The sequence below is a fragment of the Plutella xylostella genome, chromosome 5 (assembly GCF_932276165.1).
Source record: "Plutella xylostella chromosome 5, ilPluXylo3.1, whole genome shotgun sequence".
NCBI classification, from domain to species: Eukaryota; Metazoa; Arthropoda; class Insecta; order Lepidoptera; family Plutellidae; genus Plutella; species Plutella xylostella.
Genome location: NC_063985.1, coordinates 12,790,546 through 12,804,239, shown reverse-complemented (window position 1 = coordinate 12,804,239; position 13,694 = coordinate 12,790,546). Strand labels below are relative to the sequence as shown.

General features: G+C 34.8%; 1 protein-coding gene and 1 non-coding gene across 2 annotated transcripts; one reads left to right on the top strand and one right to left on the bottom strand.

Annotated features, from left to right (window-relative positions):
* Window positions 1-860: 860 nt before the first annotated feature.
* Window positions 861-4,325, bottom strand: LOC105390539. Its single transcript, XM_011561860.3, has 4 exons — window positions 4,124-4,325; window positions 3,546-3,636; window positions 3,099-3,338; window positions 861-2,277 (listed from the first exon to the last, which is right to left on the bottom strand). The coding sequence occupies exons 1-4, from the start codon at window positions 4,196-4,198 to the stop codon at window positions 2,234-2,236; spliced, it is 450 nt and encodes a 149-aa protein (XP_011560162.1). The 5' UTR covers window positions 4,199-4,325; the 3' UTR covers window positions 861-2,233.
* A 5,236-nt stretch (window positions 4,326-9,561) lies between these two features.
* Trnaq-cug lies at window positions 9,562-9,633 on the top strand. The gene has a single exon. It is a non-coding gene; the product is annotated as a tRNA-Gln (tRNA).
* Window positions 9,634-13,694: the final 4,061 nt, after the last annotated feature.

The window sequence follows — 13,694 nt, the reverse complement described above, 5'->3', positions numbered from 1 at the left end:
AATACAAGAGTTTTTGCTATTTTATATGAAAACTATGATGCCCATACATATCTGTCTAATGAATTGTCCTTGAAACAGACCTAACGCGTTTCTTTTCATATAAATTAACGAACATAAATTGTACCTACGCAAATAGCATTTAAGTTCTGTAATACCATTTTGAAGGTTTTGTGTTTTGTAAATTGGTGCCTTAGCAGGAATAATCATCGTGAACGTTTAGTATATAGTGTGCCAACATCTAACTCTATAAGATATGCGATTCGCGCGCCCCCAGCGCTCACTCTTGGAACTAAATATTTCACACATATTGACGTTACTTCACGTAGAATTCCTGCTAATGCTTCTGTCGTTATACATAGAGTTGAGAGTGGAACGATAGCTGTACAGTAGCATACGTTGTTTAGTGATGGAAGTGCACTTGTAAGTTGTAGCTTGTTGAAGTGATAGTGCAGCCACGAGGGGAGAGATCGAGAATTTCTTTACTCTTTCAAACGTAATGCCTAAGGTCTAATATGCCACTGATGTGGAGCTGAGCATTAGTGTCATCTAAATAGAGTATTATTCTAGGTGGCAGCACTAACAACTGCGTCGCCGTGTATTGTTGACTGGTTGCTTGCACTAGTTGTCGAGCTGGACCGAGGATCGCCCAGTTAGGCTATTCAAAATGAAACAATTAGTCCTTCGCTAATGCTCAGCTCTTCTAGCCTGGCTAGTCTATACAAATCACAAATTCACATTCTTATACAATGACAAAATATTGTACGTTTAGTTTTACAACATTCTCAGCTCTCGTGACGATCACTATACCTGCGTATTATATTTTTGGACAACTCACAGAATAAAATATGAAAACGAAATGCTTTGTCTTATTTTTCATATATTTCACCTTTCATTAGTACCTCACAGTTTTACATGAAAACCACTTCACTCTAATGAGAGCAGCACCGACGAAACAAATTTTGACCATAACATAATAAATATACGAACCAATTGACTAGAACCTAAAATTATAATTTAGGTACTGGGCCGCAATCAACATATTAAACATATATTCATTCATTACACGTAAATATTACCAAAGAGAAGTTCCTTTTGAGGTTTTTCTATGCGGCCCAGTGAGGATAATTAACATAAACCAAACACAACAAAAATCAGAGTATTTATAATACTGAAAGTAATTAGGTATAGGTATGTATATGTATAACTAGTGAGTATGTCATAAATCAGACAGGCACCTTATAATTAAAATCTTCACGATCTGATTCAATTTACAATGGATCTTTGAGTTCTCATAAAATACAATACTTATCGTTATTTCCACAAATACTTATGTAGTTGATTCTCCCGACCCTATCGAGGTCATAACACTAGAGTGATCGGCTATCACATTCCGAGATTCAATATAATATCAGTTAATAAGTATCCACTGCTGGAGAAATTCCTCTGCCTAATAAAATAGATAGACTATCCTCATCGCCTTTACTTTTTATGGTTGTATGTACAGCAGTATGTATATGCTGTTGAAATATGTTTTTTTTAAATTAATAATCAATTTTAAAATTTGATGTTTCTGCATCTAGTCCTTCTCGAGATTCAACTGATGTACAGGATATTATAGAGCAATGAGTCTAACACGTATACTCTTTGCAACCGTACATAATTTATGTTAACCTAAACTATTCCTACAAGGTTTCTACTCCATGAGTTATTACTATTATTTGTAGGCTTGGCAGGTAAGTAGTTAAGATTCAGTTTACCATATTATGACTAAAACTACGAGTTACAACCTTAAAATTGCTATAGTAAATAATCACAGCTAGGTACAATGGAATGTGTTTAAAGTACAAATACTTTCAATATACTTACTAGCTTAGAGAGATTTAATGTTAAAAATAAAATACTGGATAAGGAACTATCGATAACAATCTAAAAAGAAGTAGGGCTTAAAATCTATTAATTGTCAGATTTTCTTTTACTCTTTCTACATAATTTCTATGATTAACGTCTCTAAAGGCGCGACCAAACAGCGCAGCAACACGCGTCATTCATTAGATATAATTTCTGCCGCGCTAAATTTGATCACACCCTTATTCATGATAAGGTACATTGTGTAAAGCATTTGTTTCAGCTGGGAGACAACTCACCCACCAAAGGATCTAAAACCTACTATACAATAAATAATTTATCATAAACCTAAGTGCACACTACTAACAATACTGAGTTTCTGTGAATGTTAGTGTCTGAGGATCATCTGGCAGTACAGGAAGCTGTCCAACACTGAAAATTACAACGGATTGGAAACGGTTACTATAGTTGAATAGTCATGGTGGCGTGGCGAGCCGTGACGCTGGCGTCTCGGCTCTCATTCGTGAGGCTGTGGGTTCAAATTCTGCCATAATTTTAAGTTCAATTATACTACCTTTCACTGTAAGATTATTACAGTGAAAGGAAACATCATGGGAAAACCTGCACATCCAGATTCTAGATGTGTATTGTGTACCCTAAGTGTATTGTACCTACTCATTAAAAAAAGCCAATATGGCTCGCGATCTAACGCCGACCGAAAAGCGGGTGGCTCGCTTACGATACGAGTCACCTCTGAGGGATTACAGTCATGAGCATATGCATGTAATATTGTTGAATATCATAGTCTAGGACAGGTGTTATATTAATAGACAAACCCGACAGGTATTAATTGCCGAGTTTCCGCTCTGTATCGGGAGTGCAGATGTTGGCAGCCAGCCCAGGAATCTTGCATAATGATGCAGATGCAATTCTCCAAAATAGTATACTACAAAGTATACATTCCTACAAATGAATTGTACATACATTGCATAACAATATTATGGACAATTATTCTCTGCTTCTATCTTCAGCAATACTTCCATCATTATCAGATGATGTCTATTCCATGTTGGGTTTATAGCTCCCTATGTGCACACCAACTGTTTCATTCTCTCTTATTATTATCTGTTGCTGTTCTGCAACCTCTGATGTCTGACCATATGATTTACCAGGTGATTTACCATGCCAACAACAGCTCTCCCACTGTCTCTAGGTCACCATTCAATCTTTTATTTATGAAAAAATATACTTACAATACTGTGCAGCACTGATCAATAGTTCGTAGATCTGCAACGGTCCCTTCCCCTTGAGGACTATTTCGCTCAGGAACACATACACCACTCGGCTGGTCTCAAACAGTGAGTCGAGAAGCAGCCATGTGACTATGTTACGGCCAACATTGTGCGCCGAGCTGCGGTTCATCACTACACAGCTGTTGAGGAAGCCGATGGCTGATGTCAGGATCATGAGGCCCGTCATGAAGTAGTGGATGCCTGGGGAGTAACATGTTTATGGGTAAGTAGTGTTAGGGTACTGCACTAGTTATGAAATAAATACATATAGGCACATAATGAGTGTTTTGTACATATAATTATGAAATTATTCTGAAATTTTACATCTAATAAGAATATTTTAATTGCAAGAATACCTATAAATTAGTTATTATGGACAAAACTTGGTAATTAGTATGTCATGCTCACCCAGTTCGCTCCCAAATCTAGGCTCCACATAGAACAGTTCTGGCTTCAGCAGCCGCAGCAGAGCAAACACAAATGCTGTAGCTGATGATATCTGGTGGGAATAACATTAATTATGTAGGTTGTATTAATCATTTAAAAGACAGACACAGGACAATGTTGTGCCACTCCTTCAGAGCCTATGCCCAGCAATGGATGTATATGGGCTGATGAAGATTGGTTATTTTTTTCTCAATATTAATTGCTCCAGGTGTAGTAACTAACTCTTGTAAAATAATATGACCACAGCCAATTTATGAAGCTGAATGTAATGGGCGCGCGATGTTCAAGTAGTGTAGTGGTGCGGTGCCCGGTGTCACAGAGAGCCATTAGCTTTCAATAGCGGGTCAAGAATGCGCTAAATCGCCCCCCTGCCCTGGCCAACACCGGTCATCATTCGCGATTTGCAAGGAAGTTGCAATCAAACACGTTTCCTGTACTCAAAGACTAATAATAATTACACGCAAATAATTTATTCATTGACTTTTCACGCAAGGAATGCTAATTAACGAGAAAATTCAGTTCATAAAAAAAATACTTACAGAAAACACTGCGGCCACAACCCTCACAAACACCTTCAAATCGATCGTAGGCATGGTTTTAGATTGTGTTGACATTTGTATGTGCCACTTTCGCTGAAAACAATATGTTTGTGCCGTAATAAACAGCAAATTATTGTTTTGCTAAAAAATCGATGAGCAAAGCAAAATCCGTATTTACGCGCTCATGTTGACTTTGTTGACAATTACGAAATAAAAATGACACTAGGGTATAAATGTCACTGTCAAAGTCAAACGCCAAGCTAAACACGAACAAAGTTGAGCCACCGGGCCAACCTTACTAAGGAACCATTTTTAAAATCCACCAGTAGTGAATACAAAATCGGAATGGTGCAATAATTACCTACAGTTGAGTTGTTGACAGGCAACGTTGGCCAGTCTTGGAGTCCTCGAGTTCCTAAATGGTTTACATCTAAAATTTAAGATGGCGCTAGTAGTAATAGTATATTCAAAGCGGTAAATATTTTGTATTGTAATTGTAAGCTTGAGATATTCATGCGGAAAAGTTTTTAATGGTATAATGGTAATTGTTCTGTGCGGCGGCCTCAAAGACGGAAATCAGCAGGATGATTGCCAACCTTTGCTCTCCTTTGCTAGGAGACGGCAGTAGAAGAAGAAGAAATGGTAGGTATTAATGTTTATTCAAATCAAATCAATCAAAAATGCAGCCAGCGTAATAGGGACCTTTGAATCGGGTGCGCCTCAGGGTGGGCTTTTTTAATTGTGTTAAAACATTTTGTCAACTTAGTTAAGTCTCTTTATCATGGAAGGTACCTAGTTACATACCTAGAAAAAAAGACGGAAGGAATATCGCTAACTAAAAGATCCCGACGAATTGAGAACCTCCTCCTTTTTTGAAGTGGGTTAAAAATGAGGCACCCAAAGTAAGTCAGTTTCATTGTTACGACGAGCCCGACACACACACATTCACACTCAAAGTAAGTCAGTGCGCCGCCGCGCGCCAATCGCTCATGTCGCCGTCATTCCTGTCATTTTTAACCGACTTCGAAAAAAGTTGGTTCTTTATTCGTCTGTATGTTTTTTTTTAATTTTTTTTTATGTATGTTCACCGATTACTCCGCCATTTGTGGACCGATTTTGTAATATTTTTTTTTGATTTATTGGGTTAAGCTCAGGGGTGGTCCCATTTTTTTTTAGAATTTTATTCCACCCCCAAGGGTGGGTAAAGGGGTAAAAACAGGGTATGAATTTCCATTTTGGGTACCGATTTATTAACCGATTCTAATGAAATTTAAAACGTAAATATAACTAGTTCTTATAACAAAAAAATAAGATGGTGACCTTGAGCTGATCTGATGATGGAAACGGAAGGCAGTCAAGGGAACTCCTCAACGGTATATAGCAACTACCTCGTGTTTAGGCTTGAATGATTCGTATTGACTAGTAGGACTTATTGGTACCTATCATTTGCATCTTAATTTTCATTGACAAATATTGCAAATAAATTAGAAACAATAACATAAAATAATAATTAAAAAAAAATTAAAAACCAACTTCAAAAAAAACACTAAAAAGTAAGAAATAATTTAAGGTTAAATTTTTTAATTTTTTTAAATTATTTAGTTAGCGAGATTTGTTCCGTATTTTTTTTACTTCCATGCTCTTCATGTAAATAATTAGGTGAGTTATAGGTGAGTACATAATGATAAATATGCATACAACTTACAAGTGGAAACTCCCCACCTCATTCATTCTCAGAATGTAGTATGTGAGTGGTAATGGGGACTTGGTAAAGGGGTACCTAGGTCTTCTATCTACCTCCTGCGCACAAACCGTCATACGTATAATAATGATAGGTACCAACCTATGTACATGATTATACTATAATTTAATGTAAGGTCCTGAAATATAAGAACCTAGGTACCTACCCTACTATTCAAACAGTGGCCATCTTTCGTCGTAAGAATGTTTACTTGTTTAGTGATGGTCCACGGCTCTCTTTACATAGTTAACTGGTTAACTCTTCGGACTAGACTTAATATTTTTATACAATCGGAATAATGTAGGAACTAGGTAGGTAAGTGCTTACGTAGTACCTACATGGAATAAAATATATTATTTTATGTAAGTACTTAGTTATTATAGTACTTAGTTATTATATATATATATATACTTATGTAGTTTTCTACTATATGGTTTACTTCTACTATGATTTCTACAACATAATTCTCTCCCAATTCGTTATGCACTCAACTCTAGAAGACCCCACTGCAGCAAACAAAACAGACATTTGAATATCAGCAATTAAAATGACACATTTCACGCTTGTCGACAGTCACACAATCAACTCTACGAAAATAATTATATTTTATTCAACTTTCATTTCATTAATCTTCTGTTGTATATTATTTTTTACTTACAATCGCATTGTTTTCATTATAGCTCTAATATTTATTGCTTTAAAACCCCTTAGGTACTTATGCAGCAAACCCTTAGGTAGGTACTTATAAAAATCTCTATGATGTTAGACTTGAGTGTTTTACGTTTTGTAAATTTAACTTTATACATACTACTCTCGGTATTTAATGTTCACTATTAGGTATTCATATTTCCTACTACTAGGGTTGCATGTTGCACAGCCGCGTGCCATCATTAGCCACCATTCAAACCCAGAATTCAAAATCCGATTATGTCGATTCTGCCCCAATTAATTCGATTACAAATTTACGACATGTTGCCAGTTATAAATTCTCGCAAATTGTCAAATATTCAAAATGGAACTCGTGTGATTTACAATATGATTACAGTTAGAATACTTTATGATAACAGTTTTATGACTATCAAGTATGTTATAGAGATACAAATGCCTACGTAATATTATACTTACTTTGTTGTAATAAAATTGAACATTGACATGGAATTTTATTAGAATTTAACATCAGCAGATCGGTCCAAACCCAAAACCAAACCAGTAACTACATTATATGCCTGAAATTGGAACTATATCACTTTTTTAACTTGTAAACCCCTTCGAAATTATTTACGTGGTGTTAATTCGACAAGTACGAAAGTGTGCTCTAAATTCATGGCTATCTACTTGTTTGAAACTGCACCTACCTACAATTACATAGCTGTTTTTGGATCATTCTTATGTGACTTCGTTACTTATATCAGTTGCGCGGACTTAAGTGTTTCGAACCAAAAAAAAAACATAACTAACTAACTGGTTAACTTTAATCTGGCCTCATTTTGTTGTAGGTACCTATGGACCAAATTTGAACACCGTGTAGGTAAGTACCTATGTATCCGAATAACAAAGGCCAATGCATCAAGTGTGGGCGCTACCAGCTAAAAGCATTTGTTATGTTAGTGCACTTGCTCCACTCCAGTGACAGCGGTCAGTTGCGTGGTCATCACACTAACCAAACAATTAACTGACCATCATACATTCTGAAAATACTTGGTCAGTAGTGTCCCACTAAATTCGGTTTTATATCCTTTGACATAGGGTTGAGGGGTGCAGCAGGGGTGACATTGTGTTCAAAATATAAGGGTGTTGCATATGATTCCTGCATTATGCGACTAATTGTTAGGCAATAAAGCGGTATGGCAGTGGTCGCCCCAAACATTAGTTGAGTGCAATTTCAATTATACAAATGTACGTAGTTGTGTTAGATTGATTGTTGTTTGTTCTAGCCGACTGACCGCTCGGTGGATAACAAAATAACATCTCAAGTAGGACACTAGGTGGTACCTACATACATAGTATTTGTAATTACTATGAAAATATATATAAAGAAATATAATCGATACTATAACCTACATCGATATCTGATGGTTCACCTAAGTAAGTTGCGTTGTGAGTTGTGAGCAAGCCAAATCAACACTCTAAAATAAAAACTTGTCAATGGTGTTATGTAGGGACAGTAATCGTTATTCTATGGTAGGTACCGAATCAAGAAATAAACAAAGTATAAAAGAAATATTTTTGCATTTTAGTTGGAAATTAAGAACCAATAAGAAAATTAGTACAATACAATGTACCATGCATAAAGTATAAAAAATTATGTTAAATATAAAATATAGCTTATATGTATGCAAGGTTCAATACATGACATGTATTCTGCAAATTTACCATTACTAAGTATATCGCAGCAAGCAACATAACAGTTAGTGTCTACAATATCATAAGTAAAATTTTCACCCACTATGCGTATATCAACAATACAATATATGACTTATATGAGTATGATGCCAATGCAATAAAATTGTTTTATTATTCAAAATGTTTGCGCGCATAACTCATCGCGGCGCAATGGACCGGACAACATCACAAAGGAGCAATGATATTCTCATTGAAAATAGGGTGTAAGTGCTAACAAATAAATAATTACTCTTATAATATAACTGATCAAGTTACTGGAAATAGAAATTTAATTGGATGTCGTGAGAGGTGAGAGTGGAAACGTATCTTCCTACCTACTTGGTGTTGCTAATGTAGAGGCACTGATTTTCATTATTTAACTATTTATAAACAAAAACTTAAAACTAGATCTGTAGAAACGTAGAATGTAGTTTTAGTCATATTTCATGAATCAAAGTAGTTAAAATATAGTTCAGATAGGTAACTTATAATAATTTTAATTATATTTAAAAATAATTTTAATTATGTGTGTGTATTGTTGAGTTTACTGGCACGATGATGATTAAGATGAGTGTCCCATATCAATTTTGTTTCACCGAGTTAAGTTACAACCCAGTTCAAATAATAAAAATATAATACAACTCTACGGAACACACCATATCGATCCCTCAATGTCATCAATACCGCACTTGTCCACCTCTTTCTTCCTCGATTAGTTGTCGACTCGCATGATCGATAGTCGAGTAACTCGATTATCATTATAATCATAATTGATAATCGACGATCGAACGCCGCATCATCCCTCCTCGTAAAGGCGATAATTGGCGCTATACAATAATTTCAAAAATCATTTTTAATTTTTTAAATCGGATTTCGAGTAGTTATCTACAAGTGCCATAAGCCGTAACGCTAAAAACTAATTTAAAAAAATACTTAGGGTCTGTTCCACAATGTCTGGTTAGTGGCTACCTGACGGATAAAATACATGCTGTCACTTTCTGTTATTATTTTTTAGACAGTGACAGCATGTATTTTATCCGGAAGGTAGCGACTAACCAGACATTGTGGAACAGGGGCTTAAATTAATAAAATAACTATCTTGTTACCTTTGGAATGATTGCCAAGGTAAAGGATTATTTCTGTCCCGCAAATCAAACAATGCTAATAAAAACTTGTCACAAAAAAGAATGCTTTATCGTTTGTGTATCGGTAAAATACACAAACGACAGCTTATTTTTTTTTATCAAGTACCTATGAGATTTATGAAACTGATCTGCTGAGCTTTTGTATCGTAATTATACATAACGGAGAAAGCGGTCCCATGGTGTAATGGTTAGCACTCTGGACTCTGAATCCAGCGATCCGAGTTCAAATCTCGGTGGGACCTTTTTTTTAAGTTCATGATGATTAATTTCAAGTTTTGCATACCTATAAACAAGGTTTTTTTAACATTACCAAGCTTTTTTCAGAGAAGCCTCATTTTTGTCACTTTGTACTTAGCTAAGTACTGTTGAACCGAATCAAAAATCGTTCACCGTTGTAAAGCTTAGTACATTATTCCTGAAAGCACATGTTTCGTTCATACAGGGAAACATTACCCTCCTCCTTCGGCAGTCGGGTAAAAAGCTTGAAAGATCATGCATAGATCACATAGTAAAGTTATAGTAATAGTTATCAATATAAAAATTATATTACGTTGCGTTTAAGTCCCTTAATTAGAATTAAACATTTTAATATGGATAAGCAAAGCTCGCAGGCAAAAACAAAAAAAAAAAACATGAAGCACACGAAACACCGAATTAGAATATAATCCACTGCTTATTTCATACCTAAAAATGTTTGTGCCCTTGTACCCACTCTTATATACAGGGTGATTAGTACTTATTTTGCGTAAAAAGCTATTTTAAAATACTATTCGTAGCAGCAACTAACAAAGTGCAACGTTTGGCCACGCGCCCGCCACGCGCCTACTTTGGGAAGCTTTTATTTTTAGTGAGTGCTTATTATTGTGTATGTTACCTACTTGTAAGTATAGTACAAAGAACTATTAGTAAAATATTCCGTAATTGCTATTCTGTCATTTTGTCACTATGCGTATTCCTTGTTTAAAATGGATAGATAACTACAGGGCCCTAATTTGTTTACTTAGATACATAATCAATTTAGATAAACTTAAACACTACTTAAAACAATTCTGTTTTAGTCGCAAATAACAAAGAGCTTTCTTAGTTCCCCCGTATCCAAAAGCTCAAGCATGATACTACACAAGCGAAAAAGCGTATTAAAAAAGATTTTATAAGTTTTTTTTATATATTATGTATGTATAATTACGGTAGATTTTGTGTAGGTTTTTTTGTGAGATTCATTGATTGATTGTGATTTTTATTATTTTTTTGCACTTCCCCACTTTCTGCTCCTGAACCTCCTGTAGGTTGACTGGTAGAGAATGCTCTTAGCATTAAGTCCACCTGATTGTACATCTACTTTTGTAAATTGTGCAATAAAAGCATAAATAAATAAATAAATTTAAAATTGCTTATCTACTATGACAAATTATCACAACTTGTGCTTTTGGTTACATACCTACCTTGAAATAGATATGATGTTGTGTTGAATATCCAAGCACAAAACTGAACACAACCATTACAAAAAGCACTAATTTAAATCCTACAAAAAGCAGTGGCTCTTAAATTTTCAGACAATCATAACAAGAACCTTCTGCAGTGCAAATGATGCTCTCGCAGTACGGAATAGCGTTGACATTGGCTTGATTAGGCCAGAGTGCCTTCAGAAACCGGCACGTGGCCACATCGCGGACTGTTCCCACGTGATCGCTGCTGACGTTTGGAGAAATGAGGGACCCTGTGGCCCTCCATCGGAAGGTGGCCCGTGCCCCAGCAGTGGGGACGTGATGGGTCGTGATGAAGGGACCCTGTGGATTAAATTCGCGTGTGCATGATTCTGTCAATTATATTTTTGTAATTCTAATAAAGGGTCCCGTTTCATCTTACCTAGTTATTAATCTGTGATCTTACTCGGAATAGGTAGGTACTTACTGAATGTTGAGTTTGAATAGCAATAAAGTTAAAAGATAAAAAACATTACCCCTCCTTCGGCAGTCGGGTAAATTAAATACTCTTTATTGCACACAAACAAAAACAGTTTTACAAACATGAAAATGAAAATAAACAGCACAATCGGCAGCCTTATTACTAAAAGTAATCTCCTCCAGACAACCACATTGATAGGAAATAGAAAGAATGAAAATGTATCTATGTCAGAACTCAAAACTTAAATTAGTCCTCCACTAACTCACCGCTGAATTTGTAACAAAAAAAGTCTGATAGGTGATATAAAATACAAAACGTACACCTACACTTACCTACGTTTACTTACACAAGTTATATAAACTAATAAGGTAACGGGTCCATATATCGCGGTATTCAAAATGGCGTCCTTATTTCGAGTTATATTTATTTTCATGATTATTACTCATTTTAATAGGTTTGGATACTCTAAAATTACATTTAATCGTTCATTATCTTTAACTGAAACTACTTGATGTAGTAAATATGTTTAAAATTGCCTAAAATTACTAAAAACTCATGTAATGTGCCGTGAGGGCGACTCCGCCATGTTTTTCATACAAACGCGACCCGGCTTACGTAAGGCCAGCCATATTTAATAATTGTGTTTTTTAATATTTATACGAAGTTCAACTTTGTAAATAGTTTATATTTAGTTTATTATATTCTTATACTTACATTAAATTTAAATTTTAACTCTTTTTAAACTAATTTAACCCCTTTAAACTCAAAAATAAAATACCTCGGTATAAGGGCCTGATTTTTATACGTTGTTCCTAACTCCGAGTTACCCTCGGTATAAGGAAAAATACTATGTCATGATTTTTAGCTTATAACTTTACAAATAATAACATTTGAAGTATATGCTTGATTACATAATAATAATGATGAACGTGACAAGCTTATAACCTAATTCGGCGGTACAAAATATCCTCTAGGAATCTTAATATGACACGATAATTGTTGACCCAAAAATCATGGTTACATAGAAAACCTTAACTTAGTATGTATATTTGAAATGATAAAAAACAGTGTTATTTCATCGCTATTAACGTAAGTGATACATAATTTTACCAATATTTTATGTATGATTTGAGTAACAAATCTATGTTGTTTCTAAATCGATAATTTGATAACTCGGAATATGGATTATTAAAATACTTGCTGAACCCCTAATATGGAGTATGACATTTTACATAGGTAGGTACCTCGGAAATCGGAATATGACTACATCACACCTTCGCAGTGTCATCCGATGCCGTCATCAAACCATAAAATCAAGATGAATTAGCGACTTTCTTCCTAAATATAAAAGGGGTGTGGATAGATATGCCTGACTTTACGAAACTACTACTAGATACTACCTACTTATTACTCTTTATAAAAGAAGAAAGAAAGAAATTTGTAGACGTAAAACTTTATTTGGGTGAATAAAATAACACACACGACCGTGGAGTTTTTATAACACTTATATACACAATTGCCTTATTTCATTTCTGTATTTTATTTCCATTATCCTTCTACTTCGAGGTCTGATGGCCGTTGTAATATTGTTATCCCAGAATTCCCAGATAAATGAATGTCCTGTATACTGCATTTCATGTTTGGTTTAGGGGTCTGGTTGATTTTTTTCATTTTATTGTTGTTGTCACTGAAAAATAAAGTAAGTAGGTAAATTGTATGGATAGTTGACAGAATTAAGCTTATCCTTATAAGTTGGTACCCATTTTCACAAAACTTAGTGAGTTTAGAAACGAAAACGCTAGAACAAAAACCTAGGTTAGTAACTAAACTGATGCCAAATTACTGATAAAAACATAAAAATATTTCCATTTTACGTAATTTCCTAAAATAATTCGCACACAAGCTTACCTTATCGATTTTCCAATTGCATATTGCAAATACAAACATAATAATTTAATAAAAGATGTTTGTTTTCTAATGTAAAGACTTAACAAAAATACTTTCAAAGAATAGCGGCAAACTTTTCGGCGGAAAATTGAACATGGCGCCGGCGCGCCTCCAGTCCAGCGCGCATGCGCCATAGAGATGTACCTAGTGCAATGTTCCTTGCTTCCGACCTATGCTTGAATGAAAAAATAATCGATGCTGGATCGATTCCTGGGTAGATACTTTTATTATAATCATATTCGTTTATGGTAAATACATTAGGTACTCATCGGAAATTAGTACTGATAAGGTATTTGGCTTTTGTAAGTATTCGATACTTTTCCTCATCCCTTACACATCTACTTTTATTACGTATCATCAACTTTTAAACATTTAAGTAAGAACATAAAATATCGTGGAAAAATTTTAGACCTTACTTAGATAAAAACTATAGTAAAAAATGTTTAAATCA